The sequence below is a fragment of the Gallinula chloropus genome, assembly GCF_964237585.1.
Source record: "Gallinula chloropus genome assembly, chromosome: Z".
Classification (NCBI taxonomy): domain Eukaryota; kingdom Metazoa; phylum Chordata; class Aves; order Gruiformes; family Rallidae; genus Gallinula; species Gallinula chloropus.
In genome coordinates this window covers 36,067,631-36,086,425 of record NC_140089.1, presented here as the reverse complement: position 1 = coordinate 36,086,425, position 18,795 = coordinate 36,067,631, and the positions used below count along the sequence as shown (strand labels likewise).

Sequence of the window (18,795 nt, the reverse complement as noted above, 5' to 3'; positions counted from 1 at the left end):
CAAATACTTCAGCATTCTGCAGATATCAGACTACACTGTTACTCCCAGTAACTACAGCACAATAACAATATCAGTACGAGATTTTTCAGGCATAAGAATCATTCCCTGCAAGTGTAGACTTTGGCATCACATGGACATATCAGGAGTCTGCCTAGGCAGGATTCCTTCAACTTTAACCTACGTGCACAACTGATGCCAAAATCTGCTAGCTAGCATGTGACCAACTGTATTGGTGTTTGGAATACATAGATGAACCTAATTAATAGACTTTCCAAATAGAAAACAGTATTGGTGCTTGAACTGAAGTGTGAAATGATTTTTATTAAAGCTCCGAGTTTCTCACAGCTTTCACAGATAGAGTGGACTACTAAAAGGATGATTCACTTCATTCCACTGTGGGCTTCAGCATGTCACTTAGTTTCTCTCTGCTCCTACTACATGTGAAAGAATTTAGGTTTTTCATTCCAATTTAAGGGAGAACCTGCCTTGTCCCTACCATTTCCACATCTATACAGGTTCATGTTTTATTTTGTGAATTTAAAGCTTCTTACATAAAAATAAATAAATGTATGTGATTTTCAAGTATGCTTAAATGTTGCTGCACTCACAAAGAAGACTGGAAGTAGTAAAATTTAACCTTACAATGGCAAAGCCAGGTATTTGATACTCTGAGTACAAATTCTCAGGCTTGAAAGGCAGCAAACATCCACACACTGCCACCATGAGAAGGACAAGCTAAAAGAAATCCAGGCACAGAATTAACCACATCTGAAAATGTATCTAACGCTCTCCTATTTTTATCTACTTTCTGGTGCACTTGATGCAATCTTCTGCAATGCCTCGTAATTGAAAACCCTTACTGTGTTTATTATTACTGTGTCTTAATTATGCCAAAATTGAGCAATGTTTTTCTTTATCACATGCCTATGTGCTGTACCACTATTCACAGTATTCTCTATTTGTTGTTCCAGGAGACAAATTACGATTTCCTATTTAATGACAAATAATGGCATTTCCACTTCACTAAAAGGGCCTTCCACTAAGAGATTTTTAATCAGTATGATTAAGAGGAAACCTAAAGGCCACATCATATCAAGGGAAAGTACTGCATTATAAAAACAAAGGCCCTAAATTGTAAATTTCAAAAAACTGTGATAAGCTGGTTAAGGAGTTCAGAATCTCTTCTTGTCTTATTATCCCTAGTATTGATTGAAGTCTCTCCACCTTGAAATTGTTGGTGAGGACAAATCTATTGAGTCTCATTAAATCCAGCACAGGAATGATGTCCCCAGAGCATTTGGGACCACTAAAACAGATGCTATACATTTAAGAAAAAATATTCCCTATCCTTGAGAATGAGAACTACAGCTACAATATGAAATAGGTATCAATTTGTTTCTGTAAATGTTCTAACGTAAAGGAGTGTTTGTAAAACACAGCACCCTTAAAATTTGTACTTAAAGAAAAAAACCCACCCAGGTAGCAGTCTGTCAAGTCAATACAACTTCATAAAACAGATTACATATCTTCACGTGTGTATGGTGCCCACTACAGTGAAATCTGGAAGAGAATTTGTGGTCCTCAATGGATTCACAGTGCAAGTTCATGACCCTGATCTGGTTTATCAGAAATGTATTTTTCTTTTATTCAGTCTACTGATTTGCACTACACATTAACATCAGCACAAAGAGCAGTTCTTCCTAAATGGTAGACTGTTAAGATTAACTTGGCATACGTGAGCCAACCACAATGCCTGAGCTATAGCATATCTGACCACTAACAGAGAGGTCATTGATCTTGCTGTAAGGGACAATACATCATAGGATGTACACACTGATAGGCTCGATGCCATTTGGAGGAGTAGAAAAATATTCCTTTGTGAATATGTCTATGGAATAGCTGACACATCCTTATCTAGCTGTTGCAGCCTGCCTATTATTAATGCATGGAAGACAAACAGAAGACACATTTGCTATAGTTTGTCTTTCTCGTTCAAGGGAAAAATAGGCATTTGTATTTACTTTTATAGGCGCTGATTTTTCCAAAGGTCTGATGTAACTTCACTAGGACTGCGTATGTCATGATCTGGGAAATGCGTGTCACTTTGAAACAATTACAGTTCTAATCAGAAGTGCAGAACAGGATTGTCATGATGAAGGAACTCCTTTTTCCCTTTGAAGTTCTCTTCACGCAATTTTCCACAAACATTATCAGATCTACTCCACTCTGACTTAGGGCATGTAACTTTAAGTTTTTTTAAAGTTTTTTAAAAACATAATTTTAAATATATTTAAAGAAAATATCACACCATATTTTTCTAGGTGCATTAGACATTTTGATATTTTACAAAAAGACAGATAAACAGTTACACAGTAATAATTTTTGAGAATATTTGACTTGGTTTTTGCTGGTTTAGGAGGCAAACCTTATTCCTTCAAGTTGGAAAAATATTGAATTCAAAACCTCCAAACCAGCAAATTTTTGGTCATTTGTGTGCTGAAGTTATTTGGCAGCTGTTCAAAGAAAGGGCGTATCTTCAAAACCAGGCTATTATTCTTATTGTAAGATTAGCTAAACAGAAGTCTTAAGTCCTGCTAAGACAGGCTTACAACTATACACCAGCTTTCTGAAGCAATCCTGAATTTTGAGCCCAGCCCAGTTCAGAAGCAATTTGCCCCATAGCTACATATGTATACCCACCAATTTTCCATAAGACAGAAGTAACTTAAAATACAACAATTATTTTTCACAGGACAAAAAAATCTTTCCCAAATTGAAGTAACACTGGCAAAATCACTACTATGCAAAGTGACCTTTACGAAGAGATTTGTCATACTTTAAAACAGTTTCATGAAACCTCAGTTTTATTTTCTTTCATAGGTTATAGAACATCTGGAAAAATACTGTCCTAGAAACACTGATGAAAAGAGTGCGCATGATCTTCATTTATGCCAATTTTGGTATTTGAGTTACTCAAGGGAACCTTTTAACACCTATAGCAACGTTGAGTGGAAAACAAAAAATGAAAGAAATAGCAGCTTCTGTTACTTACATTCTGCTGTTTTGGTGTTCTCTTTAAATTCTATAATTAACTTTTCCTTGCTCCACATAGGTAGTATTCCCCCTCCCTTGTACATGTACTGAACAACTTTAATGGAAATCTCTACCTGTAGCTTGGCTGAGCTACTATTGTGTTGAATGAAAGACTAAATGTCCATTGTCACTGCAGTCAATGATAAACTTGTGTAGAGTTAAGTGCAAAAGAATGCACTGGGCACTATATGCTATAAAACGTTAACCAAATACATCTTTAGAAACCCAGCGCTGATTCTGGCTTGATTTAGGTCCAGCTTCATGATTTTTTCACAAATTCTAAGATGATAAAACTGCTTTTTTGAAAAAAAGCACTGACAGTGCACAGTTTAATAAAACAGCTCTAGGATTGGTGTAAGGTACATTAAAATCTTTTCTACAGCTTCTTGTCTTTTTCCTTCTCAATGTTCCTAAAAAGGAAGCAAACATATCTCTGGTATGGACTGAAAAACACATCCACATAATTTGTTACACTCAAAAAGAGATCTTCTAAGTAATGCACATATGACAGTTCTTCAGGGGTAGTATTTTTCCTGGCATTCATCAAAAAGAAATTAATATAAATCTGTTCTCTCAATGCAAAAATAGTTTAAATATTTTAATTATGTAATCAATTCAAAAAGCTATTATGGCAACAATTTTTCCAGTTAATTTTGATAGAGCAGGATTTTTTATCTTAAACCAAAAAATTGTTTGACATTGGTACAAATACATAATTTACAAGTGAAAGGAATTTCTTCTCCTCAATTATCAAAACCCAATTGGAGAATTCATTAATCACAAACTCCAGAAGAAGGGAAACATTAATAACAAAAAATTACATGAAAAATTTTATAAGTTTTACGATTCACTCACTTTGCAATTCATATAATTAGGCCAAAAAACTCTGTTACTCTGCCAACCATATTTTGGTAACAATAAATATCCAGAGATCTAAAGGATGCAACACTACACAGTGCTTTGATTACTCTGTCCATTGATACTGTACAGGTGGATATTAAAATGAACACTGTGTTAATAAAGCAGAATGACATACTTGTTGATACGATGTTGTTTCAGCTGTGTAAGCATCTTCTTGGTCTTTCAGTACTTTTTGTGTATCAGTATTGAGAGCTTGAAGCTGCTTTATTAGTTCAGCCTGCTGTGCTGTATGTTTAATGTTTTGTCTATAAAGATTTTGCAGCTCCTCTAACTCCTTCCTGTGCAAAACGAACAATAAAAAGATATTAAGAAAAAGAACTCCATTAAAAAATTGTGTTCAAATAATTTCATTGTAGATAATGAGCTTCCTATTTTCATTTTTTTTGTCAATTGCCTTCTAAACAGAAGAAGTTACATATCAAATATTTATCACATACATTTGTGAAATATCTATAAAACAGTTAAGTTTCAAAATGGAATGCCTTTCATTTCCCTCTAATGCTCTAACTGCTCTAAAATAAATGGATTTTCACTACTGCATCAACACTTTGTAATCAATATTCAGTTAACTCTTTAGCAGTGTCAAAATGTAAAATATTTAGAACACATGGACTGTAAAATAAACTGGAAGTTTTTTAACCAAAACCGTCAGAAAAGACATTAGTTTTTCTTAACTTGCAGAGTATGTGTAACCCAAGTTTCTTTGCTGAAATACATCTACTTCCTACACACACAAAATACGTCTGCCAATAAATTACTTTTTGTCTGCCAGTACAGAATACTGCAACAATCATAACAGTAAGTAAACTTTGGTGCATATAAAAAACATAAAAACAATAAAAACCCCATAAAAATAAAACCTCTACTAACACAATCATAGGAATCATGTTGTAATGAAACCATAGATTAAATATAATATCTGCTTGAGAGTTCTAGTGCCTTGCTGATAGACCTTACAAATTAATGTAGAAACAATTATCAGTAACTCTTATTATAAACCATGATGTAATATTTTCTTTAACACATGTTGAAAGTTCAGATGACTCCATTAATCCCTTTTTTATGCAGTCTCTATTTAATTCCCTGTTTAAAGCACAAGGACATTTCACACAAATACTACATACAGATACTGAAATAAGTTTATCACGGCAACTGATTTTCTTCCTTCCTCAAAAAATTTTACTGGTGACCTCATTCACATATGCAAATTCTCTATGCCTAGAATTATCATTAATGACAAGAGTTATCATTACATTTCTACAACTCTGCTGGAGACGTCCAGTCAAAGGTAAGCATACAAAAAGTAAGCAGCAATATCAACTTCTCTCTGTCTTCCTGAGAAACTGCAGAATGACAAAGAAATTATTTCAAGGATACTTTCCAAAAAGCGTTTCTTCAGACCTGTGTTACTGCTTGGTACATTGCTCACTAAAGGTACAACAACTGAATAACAATGTAAAAACTGAAATTACACAACTGCAGTACATACTTCATATGCACTAATTTAATTCTGTTTACAAGCATGGCAGCATAAATGACAATACAGTGATATATTAGCACTTGCTGATACCCTGTACAACAGGCTTCAAACAAGCACTTGTTTCACTTCCCTGACCATGAACAGCTACTAGAAAATGACACTACATTTCAAGCACAGATTATATTAACTTTGCACAGATTATCCAATCAGATCAGATAATCATGTTGTTGTGGAAGGGAAAAACATAGCGTAGCACTGAGTGGGATGCTGTTGGAAATGTTGGTAGTAAGTGCTGCCAAGACCACCCTGCTGTATCACTGCTCTTGTGTATGCAAACACCTATCAATGAGAATGCACAGTATTTAGTCCCCTCACAAAGTATATTAAGGTCAACAGGAATCTTTTCTGTTGACTTTATCAGGCTTTGAGTCACACCCTACAGTGGAGGGGATGTTGTGGGGGAAGCTAAACCTTGCAGCCACCCAAACAAAACAGCACAGTACAAACACATTAACGTTTGCTCACGTTGAACTCTTAAAGATGAGGAAACTCAGTCACCGTTTTGCCTTGCCACATTTTAAAAATAAAACTTTATTTCTTATATACATACCCTAACTTGCTTGATTTTCTTTTTTGAGTAAAAAGTTATACAGACCAGAATAGTTCCAATCTGAAAAATTCCTGAGACACAGAAATATACAACTGCTGTATGTACTTTGCAGTTTTAAGTAACAGCTGTTTTTATTGTCTTTAGCAAATGGGGTACTATTTTTACATTTTAAATCCACAAGGGGAACCATCTTCTATATCATTTTAACACAGGAAGGAGGAAATTCTGAGTAATCAGGAATTATTCAGCACCAAGGGTGCAATACAATTAAAATCACACAATGAAGCACTTCTGACAGGCCAATTTAGGGAGAGGAATTTAATAATCTAGAAATGGCAGGGGACAGAACTATTGACCTAGTACCAAGTCAGGGATGTGTGGCCTGGTCTGGCAAGGAAAGGCCACAAGGCTGGTGTGGTAAGGAAAGACATGTGATGAACACAAGGCTCAAGGAGGACAATCCCAACTGTATACAGATTTACAGGGAAGCGCTGGGAAGTATGTGGGAGGCTCGTAAGAGTTTCCCTGGGAAATAAGCACAACTGGGTGCCCATAAAAAGTCACTGTTCAAATACATACAGCATGTCCCATGGCTGGTGACAGGAAAGATCTTCTGCAGTTGCAGAGCTTGTTAGGATCGGAGAAAAAAGGTGGCATAACACACATGACTGGAGTGCTGCCATGCATGGATACAGGCTCTTTAGGAAGGACAGACTGGGGCATCAAGAAGTTGCCCTTAATGTGAAAGGTGTGAATGGATGGAGCTCTGCCTTGGGGTGGGTGATGAATCAGTTGAGAGAGTGTGGGTCAAGAACAGGCAGGCCAATGCAGATTACAGTAGCGACCTGCTGACTCTTCCAGATCCTTCTCTGCAGAGCTGCTTCCCGGCAGGTCAGCCTCTATCCTGTATTGGCACATGGCGTTTTTCCTCCCTAGGTGCAGGACCCTTATTGAACTTCATTTAGTTCCACTTTGCCCAACTCTCTAGACTGTCCAGATCTCACTGAATGGCAGTGCAGCCTTCAAGTGTATCAACCACACCTCCCATCTTGGTATTATCAGCAAACTTGGTGAGGATGTATTCTGTCCCCTCATCCAGGTTGTTGATCAATATGCTGAATAAAACTAAACTCAACATTGATCCCTGGGGCTGGATACAGGCCTCCAACCCTCTGGACTCTGCCATTCAGCCAGTTCTTAACCCACCACACTGTCCACTAACCCAACCCACACTTTCCAAGTTTTATTTACAAGAAGGATGCTATGACAGAAAGTGTCAAAAGCCTTGCTGAAGTCAAGGTAGACACCACTCTCCCTTCATCCACACAGCCAACCATGCTGTGATAGAAGCTAAGTCACAGAAGGCTATCAGATTCATCAAGCATGATTTCATCTTGGTGAAACAATGCTGGCCTCTTGTAGTACCTTCTTTTCCTCCACTGATGACACCCCAGAATCAGCTGTTCCATCAACTTTCCAGGGATGTAGGTGAGGCTGACAGACCTATAGTTTCCTGGGTCCTCCTTCCCGTACTTTTTTAAGACTGGAATGACACTGGCTTTCCCCGAGTCCACAGGCACCTTTCCTGTTTTCCACGACCTCTCAAATATGATTGTCATAGGAATAACGTCTGCCAGTTCCCTGAGCACTTGTGGGAGCATCACATTAGGACCCATGGATTTGTGGCTGTCGAGTTTGCTTATATGGTCTCCCCTGATCCTCCTCAACCAAAGGACAAGCTTCCATTCACAAGACTTTCTCTCCTACCTCCAGAGTCTGTGTATTCTGAATATGGACCCGGAGGGCAGGAAGAGGCTTCTGTAAATCACCTCGGCAGCAAAATGAAGACAAGGGATAAAGCGGGCTCACTGCTGAAAACAGCAAGGGCTCTGCTGAAAAAAGGACATAAAAGGAGGCAAAGCACTCAATGCCACCTTCAACTGTGGGTTTAAAGGCAACACTTGCCTCCAGCAATCACAGGTTCTTCAGTCTTGGTGGGAAAGGGTCACATCTGGGAACATTTAAACAAACTGGACATACACATGTCCGTGGGACTTAATGTGGTGAACCTGTGAGTGTTGAGAGTGGCTCAATAATCTTTGAGAAGTTGTAAGTGTCAGGATTGGTTCTGGAGGACTGGAAGAACACATGTCACCCCTATAGCCAAGAAAAGGGATCTGGGAAACTAGAGTGGTCAGCCTCACTGCAATCCCGGGAAGGTAATGGACAATACAAAGGACAAGATCACTGGGAGTAGTCATCACTAAATGAACAGGGGAAAATGATGCTTAACTGACCTGATAGCCCTCTCAGATGAGATGACTAGGTCAGTGGATGAGGGGAGTACAGCGGATGTTGTTTATCTTGACTGTAGCAAGGCTTTTGACACTCTCCCATAAAATGCTTACCAACAAACTGATGAGGTATAGGCTACATAAACAGTAAAGTGGACTTGAGCCTGGCTGAACTACTGGGCTGGAAGAGTTGGGACCAGCAGCATAAAGGCCATCTGAAGGCCAGGCACTAGCAAAGCATCCATGGGGCCAAGACTGGGGCCAGTACTTTTTAAAATCTTCATTAAAGATGTGGACAATGGGACAGTGTGCACTGTAGCAAGCCTGCTGATGACACAAAACTGGTGGCAGTGGTTGTTTCACCAGATCTTTGTGCTGCCAGAGGGACCTCAACAGGCTGACATGAAACCTCATGAAGGGACGTGCAAATTTCTGCCCTGGAGAGTAATAACACTAGCACAGGCTGGCATCTGACCAGCTGGAAAGCAGTTTATCAGAAAATGCCCTGAGGATCGTGGTGGATACAAAGTTGACCATGAGCCAGTAATATGCCCTTGTGTCAAGGAAGGCTTACAACATCCTGTGTTGCAATGAGAAGAGCATTGCCAGCACGAGGGAGGTGACCCCTTCCCTCTATCCAGAACCAGCAAGACACATCTGGGTGCTGTGTCCAGTTCTGGGCTTTTCAGCATAAGAGAGACATGGATCTACTGGATTAAGTTCAGTGAAGGACCACACAGATGGTGACAGGATTCAAGCATCTGCCGTACATGCAGAGGCCTAGAAAGCTGGGATTGTTTAGCATGTAGAAGAGAAACCTCCAGGGAATATTATCAATATGTATAAATAACTGATGGGAGTCTACAAAAGAAAATGCAGACAGATTCTTCTCAGTAGTGTGCAAGCACAAGAGAAGAGGCAATGGACAGGAATAAAACCCATGATACTCCACTTAAACATAAGAAAAATTATGTTAACCTGTGAGAGTTGTCAAATACTGGGACAGGCCAAACACTGGAATGGGCTCCAGTTTTGGGCATACTTGAACTCAACTGGACACCATCCTGGGCAGCCTGCTGTAGCTGCTACTGCTTGAGCAGAGGGTTGGACCTGCTGGAGCAGCAGCATTAAAGAGCCTCCATCCTTCAGCGATCCTATGTGATTCTGTCATTTTGCTTGCAGCATGCAAAAGCGAGTACATAAAATCAATCCCATGATATTCAGAGAAAAAAGTTACAAGATTAAAATTAATTTCTGATCTAGCTATCTAATTATATACTTACTCAAATCAGCAAACTACTAAACACTATACAAGAGAGACAGCTGCCTACCTGCAGCAGGAAAAGGGTGTCAAGTCCTAAGTAAAATGATACTCTTGGATGAATATGCAATATAGGAAGTAATCTAAAATTGCAGACTGGATGTAATGAAGGTAATGAGTGGTATTTAAAATACATGTGCATATATGTACCCATACATGTTATATATGTACATAAAGATATACAGAAATGTATACATCCATACATAAAATATATAAATTATATGTGGATGTGTACATGCATGCATATAAGTACCATATGTGTAAAGAAATGCAAGCATCTACTGATATTTTTATATACTGTACACGCTGAACAAACACAAACACAAATCTAAGAAAAAAGTCACCATCAGTAACACTAATCGAAAACCAATATTCTCTCAGCTAAGCACCAAAACTGAAACACCTACTAGCTCTATTTTTCCCTCACTCCTCCAACCTCCCCATAAACAAATACACCATGCTACACTTAAGAGTATTTAACTCTATTTACACTTGAAGTTATCAGGTATTACTGAAAAAAAAAACCCAAACCAAACACCTCTCTGTCTCTAATTGATCACTTCATGACCAACACAATGAAAATCCATGAAATTTACAGAAAGTGAACTGTACTCTCCAAGTCACAAGGAAGAGCCTTCTATGAAAAATACTCAGTATTTTCTCAAGTGAAAATAGAAAAGCATAACTAAATTATTTTGGCAACTAAAGTAAAATTACAACTACCTTAGCAGGTTTTGCTTTAAACATTGCAAGGTTGAGAATACATTAAGACAATACAAGCAAGACTCAAAAGACTTGACACCTTGCCCTGCCAGTTAAAATATTTAAGATTCATACTGCTGTTTAGGGTAGAAAGAGCTCTGATGCTCACATTTGATGCTTTAGTGTGAACTAAATTTCCGCCTGTCCTTCAAGGATAATATGAAATAAAACCTTACATGCTGCACAGGCCAACAGTTTACTCTTAAACTGTGGCTTCAGAGAGATGTAAATGAATTGAGTACTGTGTAATCCAGAAGCTATCTAACTTCTACAGTTGGAGTTGATGTTCCTCACAAAAGCCAACAGGTGATGTTGGCTTTGTTTCACCACCACAGTTTTGATGAATTCACTAGGATTCGGAGTACCTCTGCTAGCTCCATTACCAAAGGAATATAAGAGGGTTTAGTATAATTCAGGAAATCTCTAGATTCCATTACCTGTAGCTCAGAAATACCACACAGTGACAGGCACTATGAATTATGACTTCTCAGGGGAATGGCATAGATACTATGTAAACTATGAAACGGTTTACAGCACACAGCAAAGAATAACCTGAAAATCCCCAAGCGGCAAAGTAAGGGCTGAGGAGAAATCCAACTGCCTCATAATTTACAGGATGGAGGTAAACAGCAACAGTAGCAGGAAGGGAGGGTAGCAAAAAACCCCACAATATTTTTGCAAAAAAAGAAAAAAAGTAGTTGCAAAACGATCAGGAAGAGATCTGGATTAGAAACTAGTGAATGAAGTCCTGGCACACACTTCCAGTAAAAACACAGGGGCAAGAAATTCTAATTCATTTTAGATTAGAGCTTACAATATTGAGAAACACTTAATATTTCCTGGGTACCTGTGACAGCAAGGTTTAAGTCTCAGGGAGTGAAGGAAACTTCTCCAGTTTGACATTCAGAGCTCCACCAGAGCTCTGTGCCAGTGAGACACAGACCACCAAGTACTCAGTAGTAAACTCTACATTCTAAATCCTCATATTTAGCCTAATTTTAAAACAAAAATCACAGAGATAAATTGGAGTTAATCTTCAGAAACAAACAGCAAGATTTAACATTCTCCAAGAACGCGAAAATGAAAAGGCTACCCAGGGACTCTAAATAGATCCAGAAAATTTGTACTGAATGTAAAGAAGGAAATGCATTTCAGAGCTACTTTAGGAGTACGAAATTATACCCAGTGAGATCAAGAGTGTTTTACAAAAATAAAGCCAGAAATGAATGTTGGTGGCTTCCTGAAGATGTCCATTGCACAGGATAGATCCTGTAAATACTGTCTGTTCATTGGTCTTAGAAAATTCATCTCCCATCTATCAGAAATATGTAACAGACTTTTACTGACACCCAGTTGGGATTTTGCAAAAAAAAAAAAAGCTATTGTGCAGCAGGGGAAGGGTGTGAGGAATGGCCCCCTGGCCCTGGCCAAGAAGGAAAACAGCTTGTGAAGAACTGACCCCCAGACCCTGCCCCGCCCTGTGCCACAATGTGGGGGGAGGAAGGGAGCAAAATCATTAACAAAGTTAAGTCTGCTAAGCAGTGAAAAATGGACAATATCCTGACAACCCACTAAATGTCACCAATTCACTTCTAGCATTATCTTAATTTTGAGTAATTCAGTAATCTAGTACATTTATATCATTCATTCCATCCTTCATTTATTTCCCACAACTCAAATGAGGCAGCACTAATCTTACAGATTCAGTGTAAAGAAACAGTGTGTAAGACCTAAGACAAAGCTTAAATCACTGCACTTTAAATATTTAGCACAGGCCTAGGTAAACGTTTGCTGACTCAAAATTAGTCTTAAAGCTCTTCTAAGTTGAGGGCATTTAGCCTTTTCAATAAAATATTTATGAGACTAATCATATTGGTATTTTGTAGCTTCTGTGGATATTGGTAGTTCGTCACCCAGTGTTCATTACAGAAGTGCAATTTTTAAAGTTCATCCCTACTTAGAAACAAATAATAATATACAAAGGGTCAAAATATTTCAGTGGGACTCTACATAAATGACCATCTGCCCGTAGACTTCCAAAAGCTTTACATCTTGTGGAACAGAATAGTATGAAAATAACTATGTTGCACAAAAATACTTTCAGTGCAAGACAGTGATTTGTAAAGGTAATGAAAGGTAATGAAATAATGAAATACATACTTAGCTCTGATCAGATCGCAATCCTTTTGGGAGGTTTCCTCCTGCTTCACAGCTACCTGAGATGACAAGTTACTGCATATACTGTGCCACTCTTTCATCTGTTCTCTTGCCTCAGCTAAATCAGTTTCCAAATTCTGCAAATAAAGCATTTTAAATATATGAAAGGTAATGTGTAAGAAAGAGTTAAAAACTACTATAGAGGTTAAAAACTATCTATGTGTGTTATCTACATATATAGATTTATGGATGTGCACACACATACATGCATATATATATATATTACGGTCCAGGTAAATATATGCATATGTGCATGTGTGCTTATATTGAATACCAGAAAAAAGGTGTATTTGAAATTTTCAGTGGCCACCTATTATTTACCATAGGAAGCTTTCCTTAATCTATCTGCTCCATGTGGAAGGAGAATCCTTAATCAAATCTTTCCCTACCTATCACACCACAATATAAAGTTCCAGACATTTTCCATGGTAGAGATTAAAAAAGTAACTGTCTTATCAGTTATTAAGTTCCCATCATCCATTGCAGGGTACAATACCAAGAACAGATAACAAATGTCTGTGTCCTAAATACAACTTTTAGAGTGGAAAAATTTAAAAACAGAGGAAAAGTATCTTTCAATACTTCAACCCACTTGCGACATATGTGATGTTGACCAACAAATTAATCAGTTCAACTTTGAATCATACTTTTTTTTTTTTTTTTTTAAATATCAGAAGCATTACTGAAAGGGCAAAACATGAAAAAAGCAACCAGGAGGGACTGGTTATATAAATAGCTTATATGCTGAAATGTCATGTGTTGAGGCATTCAGTAGAGTTTTTGTACCTAAATCAGAAATCAAAGATTATGTAATAACCTAAAATCTCAATTTTTGAGTATCTCATTTTTTAAAAGTCATGAGACATTCATTATACTGATACAGCAGCCAAGAAGGTAGTTTTGCTGCATAAGCATGCAGACTAAAACTTCGCTAAATATATTCTCCCAAACCCAATATTCAAATTAAAACTATTTTCAATTGCACTCAGTTTAGAATTCGATCTTTCAAATCATATTAAAGCAAAGTAAGCACTACTTTAAGTACAGTAAATAAAAACAGCTCATAATTCAGTTATATGAGGAAGAAAATGCTTATTTTTGAGAAAAATACAAGATATTTCTTTATAACAGTACTGAAAATTAAGAACAAAAATTAAATTATTATTTCTAGTCATGAAAAGTGGTATTCCCAACTAAAATGTAATGCAGATAAATATCAGATTAATATCTTGATCAATTCAACCCAAAGAACTACCAACGCAGAAAAATCATAGAAAGCTGAATCTAGAACTTCAAACACGATAAAAATAACACACAAACAAGGCATGAGGCAGCATAGTTATGAATAGATTATGGACTCACTGTGAATTAACATTAAGGTTTTATTATTTATAGCTTCAAATCCTTGGAAGTCACTTTAACACAAAGCATCTTTGGTTTTACGGTTTTTTCTTGTTGTATATAATCAAATTAGACTATTTTTTCAAGGTCCTGTGTTAATAAACCCCTCATTTTTCAGCAGGTAACATCCCAGGCTCCTCTTGACAGAGGCTGTCATTTCTCAGAGTATTTTATTGTAAAAACAGAACAACTTTCCCTGCTTCTTTAAAATCTTCCACCCACTTTCAAACTTCAACTCTGAACAGCACTTTGCCAACTAGGAAAATAACGCCAACAAAATAGTAAGCAATTCCACTTAAAATCTGCCAGTCTGACATTTTTTGTGTCTACATACAAAGCCTTTTGTGACTGACCTTGGGAAACTATGCCTTCTTCTCATTAAACAATAATTTAGGTAACCTCTAGCCAAAGTACTAAACTCCTAATTCGTTCTTAAATATGTAGACACATCTATGCACAAGGTTGCTGACTGACAGCTTTTCCACTTGTGCACTTTCAGAAGATACATAAAGTTAACATAAGCCCTGGGAAGAACAGAAGAATAATTTTCAAGAACTCTTTTAAGTAGAAAGCAAAGCCAGATGTCGATTTTTTGGTACACTGTGTATTACTTATATGAAGGTACATATGGGAAAGACAAATAAAAGAATTGTCACACTTTTTGCCATCGTATCAGGTCTCTTCCTGTTAATCTACCTCACTCAAATTTTGGATAATATGACAAAACTTTAAAGAAATATTCCTTAAATGGACAAACTAGCCACAGAAGCTTTTTTCTCTGAATATGACAAAGTTTGATTTTGTATCTCAATTCAGCTTATAAGAGGTCTGGGAAAAAATAGTGTTTCAAAGCAACAAGTGATGCTTTTCTTCACAGAAGATAGTTTAAAGACTGAAAAATAATGAACTACTAATACCTAGGTCAGTCTCTGACAGAAGACCACTTTTCCAAAAGAGAATCTGTTATTTAGACCTCGCAATTTTATCATCAAATAAACATTTTAAACACAATTTTGGGATAGCTTACATAAATAATATTTTATTTTATTCTTCTATAGATACAGGAGACAAACATGAATAGTGTCTGCAAATAACATTATCTACAGCATTGTAAATACAGTGTTTCTTACTGAAAAGCATATACAAAACAAGATGCTGGTTCAACACGCAAACTCAAGGCTGAGGCAGAAATGACTTTCAGAAGGGGACATCATTCCTGAATTAAAATTATTTTTATCTTTAACCATTTTTACAACTAATTGAAAACAACAACACGTCATTACTGAATTTGTTCATTGATTACTTCTTAAAGGCATCTCAGGGACATGTTATATTGGAGGGTATATAGTAGAACATCACCTACGACACAAAATCATGTAGTGAGATAACATCATATTTGGCCCTGTGGATAAGGAAAATATTACTCTCTATTGTTTACAAGCATCCTGTTAAGAGCCAATCTGGCACGCAGTATTGATTCTGAAGTGTTGACTAACAGAAACAGGGAATGTCACGAACAGAGGGAGAAGCTGATTCAAACCAAATCTTAAATTTTCAAACAAATATTTACAGAAAGAGTATATGTAAAAATAAGAGATGAACTAACTTTGTGTGTGTGTTTACAAATTATTTTACAAATTATTGATTAAAGTAGTAAGATAACATATTACTACTTCCTAGTGATCAAATACAACATTTCTTTCCCTCTTGCAGACAGTAATCCCACCCCCCACTCCTGGGCTGTTCTCCAGGGGTAAAGGCTTCTGCTATCTCCAGCCTCAGCTCTTCCTGCTTCAGCTTATACTGCTTCACACCCTTCTGCCATGCAAAGCTCAAGAGCCCAGATGCATCTCCTCCACAACCTCCTGTGGTGGCAGAGATGCTGCTGGCTGGCCCTGGCCTCACAGCCATTCTTTCTTCTCACTGAACCAGCCCATGCTGCAGCCCTTCCTTGCAAGGCAAGGCCTCCAATCAAACTGTCCCACGTCCTGCCAGTCTGCTCATGTCTTTCTTGTACTGCCACCCAAAAATCAGAGCAATACCTACAGTACTAAGAAAGGGAGTTGATTCCTTTCCTGGTTCTCAGGGCCGTGCATTTTTCATGCTTTATTAGGCACTGCTGGCCCTCACTGCTGCCCTGGTGCACAGGCCTGGTTCAGATGCAGCTTCCTGGCTGCCAGTGTCCACGGTTGTCCCCCCCGGAGCTGAACTCTCTGCTGCAGGACTCTTTTCCCAGGGCAAGACTCCTTGTTTGTCCTGGTTAATGCTCCTGTTGGGCCATTTCTATCCAGGTCCCCCTGGATGGCGGCACAGTTTTCAAGCACATCCGCTTTCCCCCAGTTTGGTGTCATCTGCCAACTTGATGAATATGCTATTCCCTCTTCCAGGTCACTGATAAAATTTTAAACAAGACAGGTACAGGATAGATCTTGCAGGACACTGCTCATTACCAGTCTAAAGACAGAGAACATACAATCTTATAACCACAGCTCTCTGAACCCAAACATACAAATAGTTCTTTTAAACATGCTGCTGACATCATAAATTGGGTACAGTAATACACCAAGGCACTGTCAAAAATCCTGCTAAACTTCAGGTGGATCACATCCATGCCCTCTTCTTGGCAACATGATCATTTTTTCACAAAGGACAATGAGGTTCCTCAAGAACAATTCACCCTTGGTAAATCCATGATTGCTTCTAATCACTTTCTCAGTTATGCACCCCAAAATTGCTTACAAGCTGACTTTCTTTGTGATCTTCTCAGTGACTGAAGTAAGGGAAACCAACGTTTGTTCTTGGATTATTCTTTTAATCAGGGACCTCCCCTGATCTCTAGACTAGTTTTGAAACATGATGAGCAGCAGTCTAACAGTCAGCAAACTCTCTCAACAGCCTTGGATGCAGTTCTGATGGTCCAATGGACGTATACAAGTCAAGTTCTCTCAGGTATCTCCCAACTCAGCTACTCTTAGAACTTCCCCTTCAATGCCTTCTCTAGCCACAAACATTTTGGTAATCTTGTTGAAGAGTGAGGCAAAGATACATTTGTTGTATCTATTGCCTGCTGTCACTAATTCATCCTTCCCTTTCAGCACAGGCCCCCATTTTCCTCTTTCAACCTTTCACTACTAACACAGTACAAGAAACTCCTGTTATACCTGCAATTATCTGCCAAGTCTTAAATACAAGTAGGCTAAAACCATCCTTGAGGGACCAGTCCATGTTTCTGAACTCCTTTGAAGCTTTGACTATCCACCTGCTGAATACTGCTTTCCACCCTTAACCTGCACTGGAGTATGGTGATTAATTGTGTTTAGCGAAGCTGGTCTCCTGATACATCAGCCTGCCCTCCTAACTATCAGGGTGGACCATACCTTTTCTTGGAGGAAGCTGTCTTTAAAAACTTGAGCTCTTCTACTTCTTGCTGCTGTTTTGCGTGGTATTCCATCTACCACTTCCCTGAACAAGTTGAAGACTCACCTAGTTAATTCCAGTACTGTTCTACTCTCCTTCCTTTATCTTCTCGGGATCTTGGTCTTCATGATTTCATGGTCAATATAAGCAAGGCTGCCATTGATGCTGTGGATCATTACTGGTGTGCTTGGGGAACACTCATCTCAAGAAGTTCCCTGCGGAGCACTCCAGTGTTAATCTTGATGTTTTTGTGACCCCACTCTGAAACAGTAACAACACTTATTCCCATCCTTGGAATCACATGGCTGTGAGGCATCTTGAGCATGCCTTATCAGTCAGGAAGACAGATATATTAAAAATGACACTGTTTTCATCGAAGGCGTGGTGGTATGGTTTAGCTGCAGCCAGTAGCTGAGTACTGTTTGATCACTCCTCCTCTCCATCAGTGTGATGGAGACAAGAATCAAAAGGTCGAACTCATGGGTTGGGATAAGAACACTTTACTGGGACAGCAAACAGAGGGGGAAATAACAGGACTTGCAACAGAATATACAAAAGTGAGTGACATACAATGTGCTCACTACACAGAATCCCATGCCCAGCCTGTGCCCAAGCAGTGATTCTTCCTTCCTAGGCAGCTCCCCATAGATACTGAGCATGATGTAATGAGAGGGACTATCCCTTTGGCTATTTTGGAAAATCTGTAACAGCTGTGTTCACACAACTGCCAGTGAAAATTATTTCTACACCAATCAAAACCATGTGGGTAAAAATGGCTTATATTAATTTATGCAATATTACAAGCATGACACATGACAACTTGAAAATTATTAAATTATTTTAATACACACTAGATTTTCTTCCCCAAGTATCAACAAACCATTTGTTGTCCTGGAATCCTACATTATTTTCATCACATTCACTCCAAAGACCTCAATTTGCAGGACTTTTTCTTTCCACGTTAACAGATATGAACTGAGCTGTTTACAAACACATTTCTATCAGCACAACAATCAGAAGTGACACCGGTACTAATTAATTGCTAGTGGAGATGGGCAAGATGTTTCTGGGCAAGACACTGATTAGATAGTTGCTTCACTGAATATACCAGTTATGTGGTTTGATAGTGTAAAAGAGCACGGCATTGCAAGCGTTCATTAGCAATGTAAAATGAATCTATGAAATAGGTGTTTGCATATAAACAGCCATCAAACACTTGATACCAGGCTTGAGGCTTATTTCTTACAAGAATTTAAAAAGAAGCTGCCAATTTTCACCA

The 18,795-nt window shown here is 38.1% G+C and overlaps 1 protein-coding gene across 1 annotated transcript in view; it reads right to left on the bottom strand.

Annotated features, from left to right (window-relative positions):
- The window catches only part of CNTLN (centlein), a gene marked incomplete at its 5' end in the record, with an annotated part of 194,879 nt that overhangs the window by 126,352 nt on the left and 49,732 nt on the right, over nt 1–18,795 (bottom strand). Inside the window, 2 exons of the mRNA XM_084278162.1 lie at nt 4,130–4,292; nt 12,642–12,775. Coding sequence (XP_084134288.1) covers nt 4,130–4,292; nt 12,642–12,775 — 297 coding nt within the window. The remainder of the gene's footprint in view (nt 1–4,129; nt 4,293–12,641; nt 12,776–18,795) is intronic.